The sequence below is a fragment of the Carassius auratus genome, unplaced genomic scaffold (assembly GCF_003368295.1).
Source record: "Carassius auratus strain Wakin unplaced genomic scaffold, ASM336829v1 scaf_tig00214289, whole genome shotgun sequence".
In the NCBI taxonomy this organism is placed as follows: domain Eukaryota; kingdom Metazoa; phylum Chordata; class Actinopteri; order Cypriniformes; family Cyprinidae; genus Carassius; species Carassius auratus.
Window position 1 is genome coordinate 108,704 of NW_020527597.1, and position 20,566 is coordinate 129,269.

General features: G+C 38.3%; 2 protein-coding genes across 2 annotated transcripts; both read left to right on the top strand.

Annotated features, from left to right (window-relative positions):
- Positions 1 to 4,158: 4,158 nt before the first annotated feature.
- Positions 4,159 to 7,450, top strand: LOC113091780 (uncharacterized). The gene is made up of 2 exons (XM_026257411.1): positions 4,159 to 4,349; positions 4,634 to 7,450. Exon 2 carries the CDS (start codon positions 4,829 to 4,831, stop codon positions 7,421 to 7,423), a length of 2,595 nt encoding a protein of 864 aa, XP_026113196.1. The 5' UTR covers positions 4,159 to 4,349; positions 4,634 to 4,828; the 3' UTR covers positions 7,424 to 7,450.
- LOC113091779 (uncharacterized) lies at positions 7,430 to 11,523 on the top strand. The gene is made up of 2 exons (XM_026257410.1): positions 7,430 to 10,975; positions 11,260 to 11,523. The coding sequence occupies exon 1, from the start codon at positions 7,467 to 7,469 to the stop codon at positions 10,746 to 10,748; it is 3,282 nt and encodes a 1,093-aa protein (XP_026113195.1). The 5' UTR covers positions 7,430 to 7,466; the 3' UTR covers positions 10,749 to 10,975; positions 11,260 to 11,523.
- Positions 11,524 to 20,566: the final 9,043 nt, after the last annotated feature.

Consider the following 20,566-nt stretch of genomic DNA (forward strand, 5'->3'; position numbering starts at 1 on the left):
CGCTGAGAATGAAACACCACTTACCAGCTGCCACGATGTTGAAAATATCCTCTAGCAATTAAAAAATGCGCGTGCAGCATGAGGAATCTTCCCGGTTGGATGAGGTCGTAGTTAGGTGAACAGTCATCATGTTGGTCATTTTATTTACGGCTAAATTATTATTAATAAATTGTACTAATATTATGATTGGGCGTGGGCAGGCATTCACAAAAGTTTATGTTATTACAAAAAAAAATTGAGGAAATTTTGCTTTGACAAAAGGGCACTTAAGGGGCAAAGGAGCAGGTGCTCAAGTGAACCGGTTCTTTCGGACAATTCGATCAAATAAACCAGCTGAAAAAAAAAAATGGTTCACCGGTTCTTTTGCGCTCGATGTAATGCCGTCATTGGCGATGATTGCCCTTCATTCAAACCTTTGGTTTACCCGCGCTTTATAACATTAGCACAGAATCAGTTCAGAATCAATCACCAAAAGAATCAGTTCGGTTCAGATGCGCTCTGTGTCAGTCTGCTTCGCGCTGAATCACGCATGCGCAGTTATCATCAGCTCATCGGTTCTCGAATCGGACGCGTCTGACAGAAACGGTTCTCGGTTCAGTGTATGAATAAATGTCGAAATAATTATTATTTATTATTGTTCTGCGTAGTTTGAAGAGAAACATTTTTGGATCTTTATCCCGAATATATATATTTTTTAATCAGGAAGAGGCTGGGGGGTCAAATGGGGGGTCAAGGCATTTTTTGGCAGGGTCTTGAGACCCCCCAAGACCCCCCCTGGCGCCGCCGGTGATCTCAAGTGTGTGTGCATTAATGTAAACAGGATCTGAACTACTTAGACTAAACCTGAAAAGTTTTAAATAAAAATACAGTAAAACAGTAAAATTGTGATTATTACAACTTAAACATATTATATATATTATATAATTTCCAGCAGCCATTGCTTCAGTCTTCAGTGTCACATGATCCTTCACAAATCATTCTAATATGTTGATATGCTGCTCAGGAATCAGTTCTTATTGTTATAAACATTTGTGCTGTTTAATATTTTTGTTGAAACTGTAATACTTTTTTTCAGGATTCTTGATAAATAGAAAGATTAAAAGAACAGCATTTATTTGAAAAAAATTCTTTAGTTAATTTTTTAATTGGTTTCACTGTCACAGTTTAGCATATACTCACTTTAACAGTGTTAATTAAAGCACATTTTCTGTCACCTACATGTAAACATATAGATGGATGAAAACTGGCACAACAGCAGCATGTCACAACACAACACAGAGCTTCATGATTATCAACATATGGTTGGTGTCACTTAGAGAACCATTAATTATTGAACATTTATGTTTTGCTAAACAAGCCTCAGTAGCAGCCACTGCAAGACATACTGTTAATTTTCTGAGGATACATTTGAGGATTAATTTAAATCCCTATTTTTACATTAGTCTGCTAACAATTCTTGACTTCTGGATAGAGGACATCAGACATTTTAAACCAATTTCGAGTCAGCACTCATGATTGTTCATGCTTCATCAATCATCTTGTAAACGATCTTAGTTCTAGTCAGTTTGTGAAACCAATGAGTGTGTTGCTGCTTGTGTTCTTCAGTTGTATAACAGTGTCATACTATTAAGGCTTGTCAAGGTTTGGCACTACACAGTCTTATATAAGGAGAATGAAATCTGAAGTGTACAGCACCATCCATTCATACATCAGCACAAAGAACAGATTACCCTCCAATATAAAAGTATATGCCATGTCATTTCCATTTACAACCATGCAAACACAGGAGATTCTTTTTTTTTTTTTTTTAATGTTTTATTGTTTCATCATGAAAGGCGTCATGATATAACACTGATCCTGAACCACAAAACCATTTTTCTAAATTTGTATTTCTACATAATCTGAAAGCTAAATATAAAAAAGCTTTCCACATATGTATGGTTTGTTAGGATAGAACAATATTTGGCAGAGATACAACTATTTGAAAATCTGGAATCTGAAGGTGCAAAAAAATAAAAAATAAATAAATAAATAAATATCTATATATATATATATATATATATATATATATATATATATATATATATATATAATTCTAAATACTGAGAAAATCGCCTTTACAGTTGTCTAAATGAAGTTGCCATATTGCTAATCAAAAATTAAGTTTTGATATATCTATGGTAGAAATTTACAAAATATCTTCATGGAACATGATCTTTACTTACTTTATATCCTAATGATTTTCCAAAAATCAATAATTTTGACCCATACAATGTTTTTTTTTTTTTGTTGTTTTTTTTTTGGCTATTGCTACAAATATATGCCAGTGGTCCAGGGTCACATATGTAATATATAATAAAACACACTGCATTTTTACAAGTTGTAAACCTCAGAACGTCATGCATTCTGACATATCAAAACTGGTTTCACCTAGTTCTGGTTTTCAATATTGTTTTCAGCACTGAACATCATCTAAAATCACCTTGTTTCTTGGCTACCTGCATTGCAAAGCCTTGTTTCCCTTCTCTCTGTGTAACCCATTGTTCTCCAGAAAAAAAACACAGGAAGACATGAATTAAGCATGTGAGCATCTCAGTATGCCTATAGGGCTCTTTTTAGTGCCCTTATAGTGTCTTTTTACTTTTAATGGGATACTTCCCTGTCAGCAAAGCTATAAAGCATGCAGTCTGCATTAAGTCACAGTTTCCATGTGAAATGAGGTGCTGACAATTTTCATTTTTTTCCCTCCATAAAACTAAATGCTAGTATAGGTTGATTAAAAACAATGGCTGCCAATTTAATAAAATAAGCAGCCAGTTTATATAATGTGTAAAATTAATATAAAATAATAATTTGAATATTTGGCAAATGTCGTAAAAGTTAACACATTCTGACAGCCCAAAAAATTAATTTAGTAGATTTTTACTTCAAATTATTTAAGGACTCCCTAAACACACCCTTGAAGGGGCTCCTGGGCTGGCCCCAGTTTGAGGTCCAATATTATTGAACAGAACATAATTTCTAAGCAAAGATACTGTTCACAATTCCATTACATGAAGATTTATTCACTACAAGTCTAGTTAAAACCTCAGGTAGGTATACTGTAATGGGTATTTATACAGTTAAAAATTCATAGTCTGGTAAAAAAAAAAAAAAAAAAAAAAAATTCTCATCCTCCTACAGTACAGGCCACTTGAATGCCTTTACCTGCAAGACTGACTTAATTGTGCCCAGAGGGAAATGTGGCAGCTCTTGAGGATGGCCTTCGCAGCTTGACTTCTGACAAGCTAGAAAAAAATTCATCCCTCTACTTCTAAATCCACTCAAGCATGTCTTGTTTTTTTTTTTCAGTGTTGAGATATGTAGGAAATCTAAAGGTAATCTGGAGGGGAATATGAAATTGTGAAATATAGTATACATCTGCAGATAAGGCAAGGTGGGTCTGTTGGTTTTATTTTTATTCCTGTGGGCTGTTACCTTCTCTGCCTTATTACCCTCTGGGCAAAAAAATCCAATAATAAGCCCTCCACCAGCGCATAAAGAAGCTTCTTTACTCTACCAGAAGAGGTGAATTCATCTGTTGTGTTCTTTTGTGCATATTTTCCAGTAGGTAGCCATACAGGTTTGGGGTATATGTTTTTGTTGAGAATAGAAGAGTGGAAGAGTCACCTGCTTCTGCATGTGCTTCCCTGTTTTGCTACTTAATTTGGTTAATTAAAGTACTCTTTATTCTCGAATGCCTCCTCATTGCTTCTTACTAAGGATGTAACATCATCCATGCAGGTATTCACTTTTTATACAGTACGATAGTGGATGTATCACTGTGCTGCTTTTTGTATTCAAAAACAACAATTCGACTTAAATCTGAATTGAACGAGGACCAAAGACATCTAAATGGACCTGATGTCACAAGATGCAACCTTTAAAAAGACAGCATGCTCAAGCATATCTGATTCTTCTCGTCATAGAAGCTATGTTGCTCATTACACTTCAGTAAAGGCATTGGAACCACTGTCATCTCCTTAAGCCTTCTACAGACTGTGCAATTTCAGCAATCTTATTAGATTATTACAAATCAATCTGTGCGACATGGATCTAATAAACTTGGGTACGACACTAGTGACTCATAGGCTTCATCTTTAAACTTTATCAGTGTTCTGTGCAGTATTAGTTTTTTCTTTAGTTTCATTTTGGTTTGTATAAGTAGTTCATGTGTGACACCTTGTGGTGAAAATCGTTATTACAATACTCAGTAGAACGCAACAGGAAGCTCGTAAAACAGTAGAAGAAGAGTCGTTTTCTGTGATCTGCGTTTTAGATGCTGTCTAATCCTTGGAGTAGATACGACCGTAAGTTATAAATTTCATATTGAAAATAACTGCAATAATGTTGTGTTAATTTAATTAAAAGCTGGTCGTTATTAAGACGTTTAGAGATTGATGTTTGATTCTGAAATATAGCGTGATCTGACAGCTAATATGCTAATAAGGTTACATAGTCGCATTTTTCTTCAAAGACATAATTCGGTTGTTTATTTTGTTGTTTAATTCTGTAAACAGATGTTTGTGAATGTGAAAATGTCCATGCTATTTTGTAAATCATTTTGTAATTTGTATTTTTGTGTTTCTTTCAGTTTTACAGTAAAGTAAAGTGCATCACATAAGCACAACGAAGAACGTGTGATGAAGCTTTATTCCTGTTAGCTATCTGTCAGTCTTTGGTTTAGAACACCATTGCCAGGGCAGAATAGTAAAAGGTCGACTGCACAGCGGGTGAAGACAAACAATCAGGATTCCGTCCAGCTTACATGTAATACTACATTATCAAGATGGATGAGTCACAGCCTCGCGAGAAACAAGAGGAAGTTGACCAACCTTTAGAAACAAGATCACGGTCAAGCAGATCACGTCGTTCGAGTAGATCTTCGGCTAGTGCAGCTGCGACCACAGCAAGAGCTAAAGCAGCCGCATGCAAAGTAAAGGCCTCTTATGCCGAAAAGGAAGCCATCATGATGAGAGAAAGAGCTCAAATTGAAGAGCATCAACAGAAAGCACTAGCTGAGACAGCTCGCAGAAAAGCAGAAGTTGAAGCTGATTTATACGTGTTACAACTGCAAAAAGAAGCTGTAGCAGCATCTACAGAGGCAGAAGTTTATGAAGCTGCAGTTTATGAAGAAGACGGAGCAAGTGTCGATCTAGAAAAAGAATCATGCATCTCAAGTAGAATTGAACGCACAGAAGAGTATGTGCAGAAACATTCTCAGCAAAGAAATTCTCCTAATTTGACTCCTAATTCACAACATGAAAGTGAGGGTTCAAGTTATGTGACACAGAGTTATGTAGCAGGCTCACTGAGTTCTCTCCCTCCAACAGTGAAGGAGGAATTGAATGCAGAGACAATTCCTATGAAGCAGGAACAGACAACTCGGCACAACTTCCAGTGTTCTCGTTCGAATGTAAAAGTTGATCCATATGATGGAGCTGATGAAGTAAAGCATCAAAAATATCCAGTACGAAAGCAACGTGACTCCTGCCTGCCCTCTCAAGTTCCTGCTGAGTGCTTTACTCCAGCACCATCATCACCTCATGCAAACGACTTTACTACATATTTGCTGAAGAAAGAAATGGTGAGTTCTGGCTTGTTCCAATTTGATGACTGTCCAGAAAATTACTGGGCGTGGAAAACGTCTTTTCGAGCTGTAACCAGTGAACTCAATATAGCTAGTAGAGAGGAGATAGATCTTCTTGTCAAATGGCTTGGTCCTGATTCATCCAGTCATGCCAAACGAATCAAATCAGTTCATGTCAGTGATCCTGCCTTAGGAGTTCGTATGATATGGCGTCGCCTGGAGGACTGCTATGGGTGTCCAGAGGTCATCGAGCAGGCGATGTTAAAGAGACTTGACACTTTTCCTCGCATCACAATCAAAGACAACCATCGTCTGAGAGATCTTGGGGACTTGCTACTCGAGCTGCAGTCAGCAAAAGAAAGTGGTCGTTTACCTGGTCTTGCTTACCTTGACACAGCGCGGGGAGTCAACCCCATCATTGAAAAACTCCCATTCAGTCTTCAAGATAAGTGGATTACGCAAGGTTCTAGGTACAAAGAAGACCATAATGTATACTTTCCTCCTTTCAGCTTCTTTGTTGAATTTGTTTGTAGACAAGCAAGAACTAGAAATGACCCTAGTTTTGCTCTTGCTTCAACTGGCTACTCAAACAATACAAAATCAGACGGAGCTGCCAAGTTGAGTAACAGAACTTCTGTCTTCGTCAAGAAAACTGAAATAATGGCTGCGCAACCAAACCAAGACAGAAACTTAGACAAGAATGTAGATCCAGACAAGTTTTGTACCATACACAATAAACCTCATCCACTTTACAAGTGTCGCACATTCAGGAGCAAACACCTAGATGAACGAAAAGCACATTTGAAGGAAAAGTTTATCTGTTTTAGATGTTGTGCTTCCACTAAGCATGTTGCAAGAGACTGCAGAGCATCTGTTAAGTGCAGAGAATGCAACAGTGACCGACACATTGCAGCCATGCATCCGGGTCCTGCCCCGTGGTCCATTGAGGTGTCTGTATCAACTGCAGATCAAAACATGGAAAAAACAGATGAAGACACTGCTGAGGTAAACAACAAGTGCACTGAGATTTGTGGAGATGCTAGTAGGCCCAAGTCATGTTCAAAGATTTGTCTCGTAAATGTTTATCCCTCTAATCAACGTGAAAGAGTCAAACGCATTTATGCTGTACTGGATGAACAGAGTAATAGATCATTAGTGAAGTCACAGTTCTTTGATCTGTTCAACATCGTTAGCAGTTCTTCCCCCTATACATTGAAGACGTGTTCAGGTATAGTGACTACGGCGGGGAGGAAAGTAAATGGATTCTCTGTCGAATCGCTTGATGGGAAAACAGTAGTTGCTCTTCCACCTTTGATAGAGTGTAACACTTTACCAGATGACAGATCCGAGATTCCCACGCCGGAGATAGCTATGTGTTTCCCCCACCTCACTGCTGTGTCAGATAAAATTCCTCCTTTAGACTCTTGTGCTCCTATCCTTCTCCTCTTGGGTCGAGATATTCTTAGTGTGCACAAAGTGCGTGAACAACGAAATGGACCCCTCAACACACCATACGCACAGCGCTTAGACCTGGGCTGGGTGATAGTGGGAGAAGTTTGCCTGAATGGGACTCATTGTCAGTCCAGCGTGAACGCTTATAAGACCAACATACTTCCAAATGGGCGAACGTCATTCTTCTCTCCATGCACAAAAGGTTTCAATGTCGTAGAGCGGGGTGAGTCACCTTTTTTGTCATATCTACCCGACCCACCATGTTCTCTCAAGTGTTCAAAAACCAGTGAGAGCTATACAACTGGCTTAAAAGAGAATGTTCTTCAGATCTTCAGAGGATGATAAATCCGCTTTATCTGTAGAGGATAGTGTCTTTCTCGACATAATGGACAAAGAGGTGTACCTTGATAATGATAACCACTGGGTGGCGCCACTTCCATTCCGCTCTCCAAGAAAGCAACTCCCGAACAATAGAGAGCAAGCTATACAAAGGCTGAACTCATTGCAGTGCACTCTTTCAAAGAAACCGAATATGAAAACGCATTTCTTTGGTTTTATGCAGAAGGTGATTGAAAATGAGCAAGCAGAACCTGCTCCACCCTTACAATCAGAGGAAGAATGTTGGTATTTGCCAATTTTTGGAGTTTACCACCCACACAAACCTGACAAAATCAGGGTGGTCTTCGATTCGAGCGCTCAGTATGGAGGGGTGTCCCTTAATGATGTTTTGATGAGCGGACCTGATCTTAACAATACCCTTTTGGGTGTGCTGTTGCGCTTCCGTAGGGAGAAAGTAGCTGTGATGGCGGACATAGAACAAATGTTCTATTGTTTCAAGGTAAAAGAGCAGCATCGCAACTATCTTCGCTTTCTTTGGCACAAAGACAACTGTGCAGAAAAGGAGATCATTGATTACAGAATGACCGTGCACGTCTTTGGCAATAGTCCTTCGCCAGCAGTCGCTATATATGCCTTAAGGCGAGCAGCAGAGTATGGCGAAGCAGATTATGGTATGGATGCTAAGGACTTTGTGTTACGCAACTTCTACGTTGACGATGGCATCACATCTGTCCCTACTGAAAGAGAAGCCATTGATCTCCTAAAGCGTACGCAAGCAATGCTATCAAAGTCAAGCTTGAATCTGCATAAAGTGGCTTCTAACAGTGCTCCGGTGATGGAAGCTTTTCCATCTAGTGAGAGAGCCAACGATCTCAAAGGCCTGGATTTTGATAAAGACCCAATACCTCTCCAACGCAGCCTTGGTATAAGTTGGAACATCAAGGCAGACTGCTTCACATTTAAAGCTTCTCAAGATCTCAAACCCTTTACTCGAAGAGGGATCCTTTCCACCGTCAATAGTTTATATGATCCCCTCGGGTTTGTCTGTCCAGTCACTATGCAAGGCAAAGCTATAGTGAGAGAACTTTCAACTATACAACAGGATTGGGACACTGTTCTTCCGGCAGACAAAAGAGATTCGTGGAAGGTATGGACTTCATCTTTAGCAGAGCTTGATCGATTGCAAATACCACGATCTTATGTCCCAACCTCACTGTGTGGAGCTCAGGTTCGAGAGTTGTGTATCTTCTCGGATGCTTCTATTTTAGCTATCGCTGCAGTAGCGTACCTACGAGTAATAGACTCAAACGGACAGCTTCACGTGGGGTTTGTAATGGGAAAATCCAAGTTGGCCCCTTTTCCAGCACATACTGTTCCACGCCTGGAGTTATGTGCAGCGGTACTTGCTGTTGAGCTGATGGAACTTATAAAGGAAGAAATTGACATAGAGTTCCACAATATCCAGTTCTACACTGACAGTCGCATAGTGCTCGGCTACATTCACAATGTAACACGCAGATTCTACATGTACGTGGCTAACAGAGTTGCACGCATAAGAAAAACCACGGAACCTAGTCAATGGCATTACGTCTGTTCTGAACAGAACCCAGCAGATCATGCCACCAGGTTTGTGGCAGCAGCCCACTTACCCCTTACCAACTGGTTCTCAGGTCCAGAGTTCCTTAGGGAATGTGACCCTATAGGATGTAGTTTAGGAGAGTCATACGGACTTGTAAAAGCAGAAGAGGATGTTGAAATTCGCCCCCAAGTGAACACACTGGCAACTAACGTCAAAGAGGACTTACTAGGCTCAAGCAGATTTGAACGTTTCTCAAGCTGGAGATCCTTGGTGAGAGCTATCACTACTCTGACGCACATAGCAAATTCATTCTCACATTCTCCTGACACACTCTGTCGAAAATGGCATCTGTGTACTAAAACCTCAGGTGTGGAGATATCACAAGCCAAGGCGACTATAGTCAAAACCGTACAACGAGAAGTGTACCAGGAAGAATTTGAGAGTTTGACTAAGTTTGGTAAAGTCTCGCAGCGTAGCACACTCCTGAGGCTTGACCCCTTTGTGGACAATGAGGGTCTGTTAAGAGTTGGGGGTCGCATTCACTGTGCTGACATCTCTGATCTAGAGAAGCATCCCTTGATAATCCCTCCCAATCATCACGTAACCGGTCTTTTAATTCAGCATTATCATGATCAAGTGGCTCATCAAGGCCGGCATTTTACTGAGGGTGCTATACGTAGTGCTGGATTGTGGATAGTCAGTGGCAAAAGATCTGTTTCAAATATCATCCACAAATGTGTGCTGTGCAAGAAACTGAGAGGTAAGATGGAGAGTCAGAAGATGTCGGCTTTGCCCTCAGATAGAGTTTCTGTAGATCCACCTTTCACACACACAGGTCTTGATGTTTTTGGACCATTCACTGTGGTGACACGTAAGACAAGAGGGCATAATGCTGAGAACAAGCGATGGGCTGTCATATTCAGTTGCTTAAATACCAGAGCAGTTCACTTAGAGGTTGTGGAGTCTCTATCAGCGTCAAGCTTTATATGTGCTTTGCGTCGCTTCTTGGCTGTCAGAGGACCAGTGAAGCACTTTCGTTCTGACAGGGGGACAAATTTCGTTGGAGCAGTCAAGGAACTCCAAATTGACAGTAGCGACTCAGAGTTGAAAGGCTTCTTGCAGAATCAAGGTTGCACGTGGACCTTTAATGCTCCACATTCCTCCCATATGGGAGGAGTGTGGGAAAGAATGATCGGCATTGCCAGACGTATTTTGGAGGCTCTCTTGATGAAAACTCCCACAAGACTCACGCATGAGGTCTTAACAACTTTAATGGCAGAAGTCATGGCCATCATGAATTCCAGACCCTTAATCCCAATTTCATCAGATACGGGCATGCCCCAAGTGCTTTCACCAGCAATGCTCTTAACTCAGAAGGCGAGTGTTGCTCCAGCGCCTCCAGGAAATTTTGAGATAGGGCACTTGCACAAAAATCAGTGGCGTCAAGTCCAGATGCTGGCTGATTCATTCTGGAAGCGATGGAAGCAGGAGTACTTGTCTACCTTGCAACCCAGGAGAAAATGGACAGAGGAGAGAGAGAGTATTCAGGAAGGAGACATTGTTCTGTTGAAGGATGGGGAAGCTAAGCGCAGTGAGTGGCCAATTGGTCTCATAGCAAAGACTATAGCTTCATCTGATGGAAAAATTCGTAAGGTTATGGTGAAGACTGCTAAGCAAGGGGTATTCAGAGAGTACTTAAGACCTATATGTGATGTTGTCTTACTTTTGTCAAATAATCGGAATGCATAGTGGTATAACACAAGTTATACCAGGCGGGGAGTGTTCTGTGCAGTATTAGTTTTTTCTTTAGTTTCATTTTGGTTTGTATAAGTAGTTCATGTGTGACACCTTGTGGTGAAAATCGTTATTACAATACTCAGTAGAACGCAACAGGAAGCTCGTAAAACAGTAGAAGAAGAGTCGTTTTCTGTGATCTGCGTTTTAGATGCTGTCTAATCCTTGGAGTAGATACGACCGTAAGTTATAAATTTCATATTGAAAATAACTGCAATAATGTTGTGTTAATTTAATTAAAAGCTGGTCGTTATTAAGACGTTTAGAGATTAATGTTTGATTCTGAAATATAGCGTGATCTGACAGCTAATATGCTAATAAGGTTACATAGTCGCATTTTTCTTCAAAGACATAATTCGGTTGTTTATTTTGTTGTTTAATTCTGTAAACAGATGTTTGTGAATGTGAAAATGTCCATGCTATTTTGTAAATCATTTTGTAATTTGTATTTTTGTGTTTCTTTCAGTTTTACAGTAAAGTAAAGTGCATCACATAAGCACAACGAAGAACGTGTGATGAAGCTTTATTCCTGTTAGCTATCTGTCAGTCTTTGGTTTAGAACACCATTGCCAGGGCAGAATAATCAGCATGCGCTAGTGGTCAACAAAAAGTTGTACTTTTGTTGTTGTGTGCTGAAAAAAAGAGGAAGCTGCGAAAGAGGAAGGGAAAAGTTTGAGGTAAGCATTTTTACGTTTTAGCGCCATGTCACAATATTTTTTTTTTTTTTTTTTTACGTAGGTCGTAGTGAAGATAATGCTGAATTTTTGACACTGTCAGAAAATTATCCCAGGCTATCTGTGGTTGCAAGATCATGACAATGGCCATCTTTGAACCTCTCTCATTGTATGATATAGGAGCACTGATTAGGAGGATCCATGATTATAGAAATCATCGGAAATCATTGTATGCAGCAGATCTCTGTTTGTGCAATGTAGGAATTCCTGGCTCTGTTTTGACTCCTTTAGACATTTTATTTTCTTTGTGAAATATCAGCTGGTAAAAATACCACCATATGTACATGCACACAATGAACATATTTAGCCCAACATACAGTAGTCTAGTTTTAGATAAGTTCTCAAAATCAATGTCACAAAAGCTGTCCATTGAGGTTGCCCTAATGACTTTTATTTTGTATCTTTGCTAAAATTCAGCGTGGATGCAAACTAGGACTAAATGTATAATTTACATATTTTTGGTCTGGACCGAAAGAATCAAGAGGACCAAACTACAAGTGTAAACAAATCCCGACTCATGTATATGCAGTTTTTTTAAGAAACAGGGAACCCTGATTCTTTGAAGATTTTTTGTTGTTTTGGAGTATTTAAATTCTTGTTTTGTCTTATGTCAAATCATTTTGAGTTATCCTAAAGTCCCTCTTGAAAATTTGCTGAGGCCCCCTAGTGGGCCCCATCCTTCTGCTTGAGAATCACTGCTACTGTATAAATTATTATGCAGTCTCCATAAAAGCACAACGATTGTTCTGTATTCATTTTTCCCCAAAGCATTTCTAATACGCATACCCTCATGAGCTCTTGTTCCAATTAAACAAATGTAAAAACACTTTAGTAATTAGGTGCCTTTGGACCTTGAACATGAAATGCTTGGTTGGTTTTAAAAGCCATTACATTGCTCACAGACAGCTGAGAAACCAGCTCTTTGAGAGTATACCATCTGCTCATGTGAATCAAAAAATAACCTTCTCTAGCCGTTAATGGCTTTTATGTACTTTGTTGTGTAATTGTTCACAATGGTGAATTAAAAAAATCTAATTTAAATATTTCTTTCTGAGCTATTTAGTGTTGTTATACCTATATCCAGTTGACTGGTAGCTCTAAAAATGCCTGGGGCTCTAGGACAAGACATTTAGCTAAATGTTTAAATTTTCATCACATATTTATTGGTGTGTGGCACTTTTTCTTGCTGAAATGGTTGAAAAAAGTGCTTGGTCCAGATTCCCCAACACATCAAGTGGAGCTGTCAGGAGTCATCATTTAATGAGTGTGTATATAAATGTGTGTAAATGGATGCATTATATAATGGTGCGTATGTGCCTTCAGTATGGGAAGAGGGCTGATATGCAATAAATTATATGCTGATATTTCGGACACACTGCCACACTGGTCACCCTTGTTACAATAAATTGTGGTCAAAGTTTGGCTAAGCTTGACCCTGTAGACCCTTGCTGGTAGATGTCATAACTGCAGCATCTTCAAAATAGGTTCCTCTCTTTTTACCTGCTTGAGTAAACAGAATTCCATTTTTATGAAGCCACTCACCTAGATACAGAGAGGGCTTGTATGTTCAGCTCCATTAAATTGTTTCATCCCTTGAGTCAGGTTTATCAGGAGGGGCAGAGTAAACCTCAGTTGTAATAAATGTGCTTAACCTGATGCATATCTGACACCCTCTGGATAAGTCAGCAACTACTGTGTTATATCACTTCAATTATATTATACAAGTAACATCAGATTCAAACTCCCTTTTGGATTTCTGTTTGATAGATTCTGATTCATTTGTGTCTGTTCAGTTATAACATCTATTTACTTACTTTAGACTGATTCAAACCGGGGCCTCTTGGGTATTTTATTGGGTAATTATTGGCTCTAGGGCTGGGCGATATGGAGCAAAAAATATATCTCGATATATTTTGCAATATCTCGATATGCGATATATATCTCGATATCTTTACAGGAAATATAACCCCCCTAAAACTACTGCAAAAACAAATATGCCAAATATTACATGTTTAGGGCCCTATGAAACGTCTATTTTTTTCTTCACCGTATGCTTTATTGTTACCTATTCTGTGTATTTACATTTTTCTGGTTGTCAAATGAAGGCATAAAACATTTATTTAATTTATCTTTTAATTATTTAAAATTAAGCAAACTTTATTTTTTGGTAAACAAAGGGGATTTACTATTAAAAATAAAACATGGAAGAAATGTTGTGTGATTATTCCTTAAAAAAATATGTTTATTTCATTTTAATAATAGTATTAGTGAGCTATGTACATTCTGCTGAACAATAGTAAAATATTTCTGCCAAATACTTTTATTTTGACGGGTTTACCTTTACAGTTCTGTGTATGTGATACTACAGTCTATGATGTGATATGAGCTAGTTTTACTCAAATCAAATCTCTCGGTGCAGTTCTGGAGATGTTCCTCATGTGTTCACATCTTTATCAGTGATAGGAAAGACGCTGAAATCAGCGCGAGCATCACGCGCTTCCGTGTGTTTAATGAATGAAGACGCGCTTCTGCGCCATTCGTTAACACAGACACGCAGAACATGCAGGATTCCTATTTAAATAGACTTTTCCGGGTTAATATTTGCAGATATTAGTCTATATCGCGATTTGATTTAAGTGCATGACCTACTTTTGATAATTCATTCAAAATTTAACCAATTCCTTGACATTCCGCGTTAAACTGTAAATACCGTTTTTATGACTGGATTCCGTCCGCGTTTTCTGCATCGCGGAAATCATTGGGCCCTACGTTAGACATCTGCCTTCTGTTCGTCCTACGCCTTAAAACCAAAGTATCTCCATATAATGGAGCCAGTTGTCCTTTTGTTTTTAGACTTTGTTTTTTAGACTAGTTCTATAAACGCGAAGGGAGTGGGGACAAAAGCAAGGAGGCGGGGGCGAGCGAGCGGGGGCGAGCACAGCACAGAGAAGGCAAAGAAGCAAAGTGGCGGAATCAGAATTAAATATAAACAACATATCGATATATACGATATGTCAAAATCCATATCGTGTTTAAAAAATATCTCGATATATTTTAAATATCGAGATATCGCCCACCCCTAATTGGCTCTACATTTCGTATGTTTGTATTCTGTGTGGACAACATCACAATTATGCTTCTTGAAGTAATAACTCGCTCTTAAGTGTTATTTTATTCGTAAATCTGAATATCACAAAGCAGCCTTGTTGTATTGTGTCTATCCCATGATTCAAGCTCCATGAGGTAATGAAAAATTCAAATCAAATCAAATTTATTAAATGTGATTTGTGAAAAGGGTTTTATAATTTGGTCAAACTCAAATAGAGCTATGGGGGAGCTTTGGCTTTTTAACAAGCTCCATGCTTAATGCAGGTTTAATGCCACTGAACAATTAACTTGCCTCCTCCAACCAGATGAAAGCTGGATATTCCCAACTAACACCAAGGAACCAAAATCCACTGTACAGTCCCGCATTTTAAAGATCAACACATTTACACTAAGCCCATTTTCTGATGACACTGTGTGAGTCACTTAGAGCAGTTGATGAGTTATGAGCATCAGTCTGGCACAATATGTCTCTGGGATAGTACTGAATAGCATGATGAATCCTCTAGAAACAATGGTGACATCCTGAAGGCAGTGGTGGCTCCAGTCAATTTGGTCTTTTCAAGGGGGGTCTCATGAAAACCAACAAAAAATACAGTGGACATGGCTAATAACTGCATATTTCTGCTACTAAACAACACAAACACCTTTGCAATGTAAACAAATGACAGGCTACATTTGTTATTCATATCCTTCACACTGCACTTTCATGTCAGGTATATTATGCATTTTTATTGACATTGATATTTTTACATTTATTTCCAGATAGATATTATTGAGTTTACAGGCTAAAGTGGTCTTGCTGTTGTAAACACTGTTGCTATTGTAGAAAAAATATTTGCATCACATTTAAAATATAATTATATTTTAATTCATTTCTGAATTGTTTTTATTTTTATAATGATAATTCAGAGAATGAGAAAATCTGAATAAGCCTTACCAGTGTTGTGATAATTATTTTTACGTGTTAAAAATAAATAAGTACTTTAATATAATAAAAGTTTATTCAAATAACATAAAAAAGACCAGACCCCTCGATGCCTGTGAAACTTTTCTCCCTCAAACAGCACGCTAGTGTTACTTCTACACTACAGGCTACACACAGCAATATAAACAACGTATCTGCATGTTCTCACATCACATCGTTCTTGTAAAATAATAATAAGTAAATAAACACCAAAATCACTTCGCTGAGAATGAAACACCACTTACCAGCTGCCACGATGTTGAAAATATCCTCTAGCAATTAAAAAATGCGCGTGCAGCATGAGGAATCTTCCCGGTTGGATGAGGTCGTAGTTAGGTGAACAGTCATCATGTTGGTCATTTTATTTACGGCTAAATTATTATTAATAAATTGTACTAATATTATGATTGGGCGTGGGCAGGCATTCACAAAAGTTTATGTTATTACAAAAAAAAATTGAGGAAATTTTGCTTTGACAAAAGGGCACTTAAGGGGCAAAGGAGCAGGTGCTCAAGTGAACCGGTTCTTTCGGACAATTCGATCAAATAAACCAGCTGAAAAAAAAAATGGTTCACCGGTTCTTTTGCGCTCGATGTAATGCCGTCATTGGCGATGATTGCCCTTCATTCAAGCCTTTGGTTTACCCGCGCTTTATAACATTAGCACAGAATCAGTTCAGAATCAATCACCAAAAGAATCAGTTCGGTTCAGATGCGCTCTGTGTCAGTCTGCTTCGCGCTGAATCACGCATGCGCAGTTATCATCAGCTCATCGGTTCTCGAATCGGACGCGTCTGACAGAAACGGTTCTCGGTTCAGTGTATGAATAAATGTCGAAATAATTATTATTTATTATTGTTCTGCGTAGTTTGAAGAGAAACATTTTTGGATCTTTATCCCGAATATATATATTTTTTAATCAGGAAGAGGCTGGGGGGTCAAATGGGGGGTCAAGGCATTTTTTGGCAGGGTCTTGAGACCCCCCAAGACCCCCCCTGGCGCCGCCGGTGCCTGAAGGTGAAAAAAATGAAGATGGATTGCTCATCACCTGCTGTTCCTTTAGATTTCCATTCATCTTCAGTCATTATTTTGTTTGAATTTGCTTACTAAGTTGCTAAGTTTTGAGTTGTCAGCTATTTTTTTCCAATTTGGTTGCACTCAATTCAGCTTCCCAAATTAAAAGGACTCGTTCATTTGTTTTATTTTTTAATTCATTTGTATGCCTCTACAGAAATATTCAAGCAATGAAACAATACTCTAGAAGATCAAATGCGGCCACAACATTTATAACAGATGTCTCAGGACTGTTTTGTGTAGGCAAATGTATTTACAGTAATGCTATTTTTTTTATCACGTTTCTCTCAGAAATAAAAGGATAACTTCCCAGTGCCACATCAGCATACTATATATTCGGTTTAGAATTTCTGAGTGTATCTGCACACCAACCATGTTAACTCTGCTCAAAAACAAAACAAGTGACATTTACAACTGATGAAACACTAACCTGCACTCACAGATCAGTCAGGCTCATTCCCCAACCAATCCCAGCGCACCACATCTGTCGAGTACTAATCACTGGCACCTGATCTCAATTCATTCACCACTCAGCCACCACACACCACTCAGGCACATACCTCATTCACCGTCCAATCTCGTAACTACACAGTGGAATTAACCTCTGGTCTTGTTACAAACATTGAACTTATTGACTTACCTGACAACTTACCTCCTCTCCCCTACTCCAGCGTAGATCTTCTCCGTAGTCCTTCCAAGGCAAGCCCCAGCGACTACACTGAGGTGTGTGCTCCTCCCGTTCTGCACTACATCAACTGAGACTCCTTTTAATAAAGAAGAGTTTGTTACTCATCCTATTCTACTCCAAGTAATTATGTCATCCACGGATCTGCTCACCTGTTTCCCTCTCAAGTCCTCTCTGTGCTCACCTGTGAAAATAAACAATTCTGTTTATACTTACCTTCTGCTTCTGTTTATACGTGTTACACCTGCAGAGGGAAAGCAAAATAAGGATAGAGATTCTAACCTGAATTACTTAATGCACAGCTCTGCTTTTGACATAGACTTATCAGATGTTTTGTTCCGTCCGTTGCTTTATCACTGTCAATCATAGCATTGACTCACAGAACAATTTATTGACATCTTTAATTTTTTTACACTCTCATGTAAATGGACATTTAGTCCTCTTAGACATTATGTAGAGAAACCGATCATAGGGTACTACCCATTATAGCAGTGTTGAATGGAAATGACTGAGCTGGCTTATCTAAAAATGGAAAGTAAACGGGCATATAGTCAATTGCCTGCTATGACTATTAATAGTTTTCATATGACATATCACCCTTACAGAGACACCCACATGAAGGGTAAAACAAGGCTTTCCTTCACTGACTGCCAGCTATTTTATTTGAGGTTTGCATTAAGACACTGATATTTAAAAGCAAACTTAAGTACACACCTTATTAATGATGCAGACTTTGTACAGGCAAGCAGATAAACCCAGAATCTAAACACAATTGCAAAGTTTCACATTAAATGTTTTCTCACAGAAAACCATTATAAAGAAAAACATATTCCTAGCTTGTCTGCTTGCCTGTAAGAAGCAAGCATCATCAATAAAGGGTTTACTGAATTTGATCTTTTAATATCACTGTTTAAATGGGTCTTTCATTTTAGAACGTCACATATTGCGGCAGGTGTTTTATACATGTATTTGAAATGGCCAAAACTTGCATTTTGATCACATATCTTTGTTGTTGTTTTTCTTTTAAGAGATGATGTAAATATTTGTGGATTGGAAACAAAAGTTAAATTGACAGGTTTAGGGCATGTGACTGAAAACTATGAATATGCTAGGTAGCACTGGCCCTGCTATAACCTCGGTTTCCCAAGGGAATAAGCAAGGGACCTCGAGTTCAGAACATTTGTTGCAGCTATTTTAAGATTATTTGTGGGGAAGAATTTCATCAAAAGAAAAGAAAAGAAAAGTAGTGACTTTTATCACTTTTAAATCAAGAAAATGCATCAGTAAGCACATTCCAATTTGCTTAGGTGTCAAGACTTCATAGCAAACATGCAAAGACAGCATGAAAAAGTGGGTAAATTCACATTAACACACAGGCTGACAGTATTGCATGAGTAAGTGCTGAGGAAAGTACATTAAGAATGAAATATTGAATGGCCTTTGCCAATGTTTGTGCACGGGGAAATGTTTGTGTGGTCATAATGTTGATTTACATGACAACTTGCAAAACTCACAAAGCTTGCAGCAAAAAGCATAAGACCCAGGTAAAATGTAGGTGCGTGTTTGCATATGCATGTGGGAAAAATAAGAATTTGAGGTCCTGCAAATAAACAATATTTACTGACACATTGCAAGGAGAATATTTCCAGTATCTTGGCTGTCATATAAACTAACTAATTGCCCAGTTCTGCCAAGGCAACATGCAATTTCATTCTTCTCTCTAACGAAAAGCAAATTAACTGGGTGAGCAGTCTCCAGTTTTAACAAACAGCCTAACCAGTGGAAATGGACATTGTTTTTATTCTCTGTATAACTTGTCAAGGTTCATGTTTTTTAGCCATCTGATATAATTTCCTTCCAGTGAATAATAATGCTGTACCACAATATGTCTTTTGTGTGTGTGTGTGTGTATGTGTAGGGGGCACAAGTTTGAGCTACACTGTAGTAATTTTATTTAATTATTTTAGAGTCTAAATATTAGTAATTATCAGTTAATTGCTAACTATATATGTCCACAATGATAAAGCTTTTTTTTCCTGTATCTCTCTTTTTTCTCTCTCCCAGGGACTCTCATACAGTACAGTAGCAGATCAATATTGTTTCCTCCTTAATTTTTAAAGATGTCAATTCACCTTAAACTTTAATGCAGTTTAATTGCAGTGGGAGAGTCTAGAAACTGTCGTCTGTGAAAGTAATCATTCTATTTTGAGTGCTTTCCATTTGTTTACCCCTCAGAGTGCAAACAGAAGGCTGAGAAAGGTCAGGAACCATCGCTGAGATCTCCGGTAGACTCTGATTGTGTTTGTATGAATGGAACAGTGGATAAAATTGAAGATAGAGAGGTTTTTGAATGCTTCAAAAAACTGTCCCGCTGACTTAAGGGCTCTCCCCCACCCCTATAACTGGAGTGAAAGAAGAGCTGAAGAAGAAAAATGAAGATGATGTTGAGAGAGACTCATAGATAAATGATAGAAAGAAGAAGACCAGAGGAGAATCAGCTTTGAGTTGTTAGCATATTATACAATAATTTAGACTTTGAAGCTTTGAGGGGCTCAATATTTTGAAGACATTTAGGAAAAAAAGATACTTTTCTGATGCAAGTTGATCAAATGTCAACTAAAGAGTTTTTAAATTAAATCCTAAAGGTGTGGTAACATTAGCAACATTAGCAAAATTCACCAAATTTTTGCTGGCAAGAAAGGTCCATTGATCACAAATCTCAAACAGAAGTCACTTTAAGCAGCGTTCTTTTGGTCAACATGGCAAATTCGACTAATGAGATTAAAAAGGTATTAATTAAAAACTGCTTTGTATTCAATTATACAGAAAAGAAAGAAAATGGCACGAAGGGGGTGGAAACTTAAAAAAGCCTTGTCTGAAACTTGCCAAGCTTTATGTAATTGCCTTACATAATTGCCATGGTGTTGTTATGGTGGTCCTGAATGTCAGACATACTGTCATCATTATCAAGCAATTCAAATTCATCATTCATTATAATCTTAAAAAACAAATGAATAGCTTTCATCTCAGAGGTTTGACATCTTTAAACAAAGACATGGTACATAAAAATTTACAATCAACAGTTATGAACAACAGCCCAGAAACAGATTGTAAGTTCAGTTTATGTTAGACAAGAAACATAGTCAGTGAAAAAAGTCACATGGTCTCACAGTATACAGGCTAAGAAGTGAAATAAACAGAAGTACACT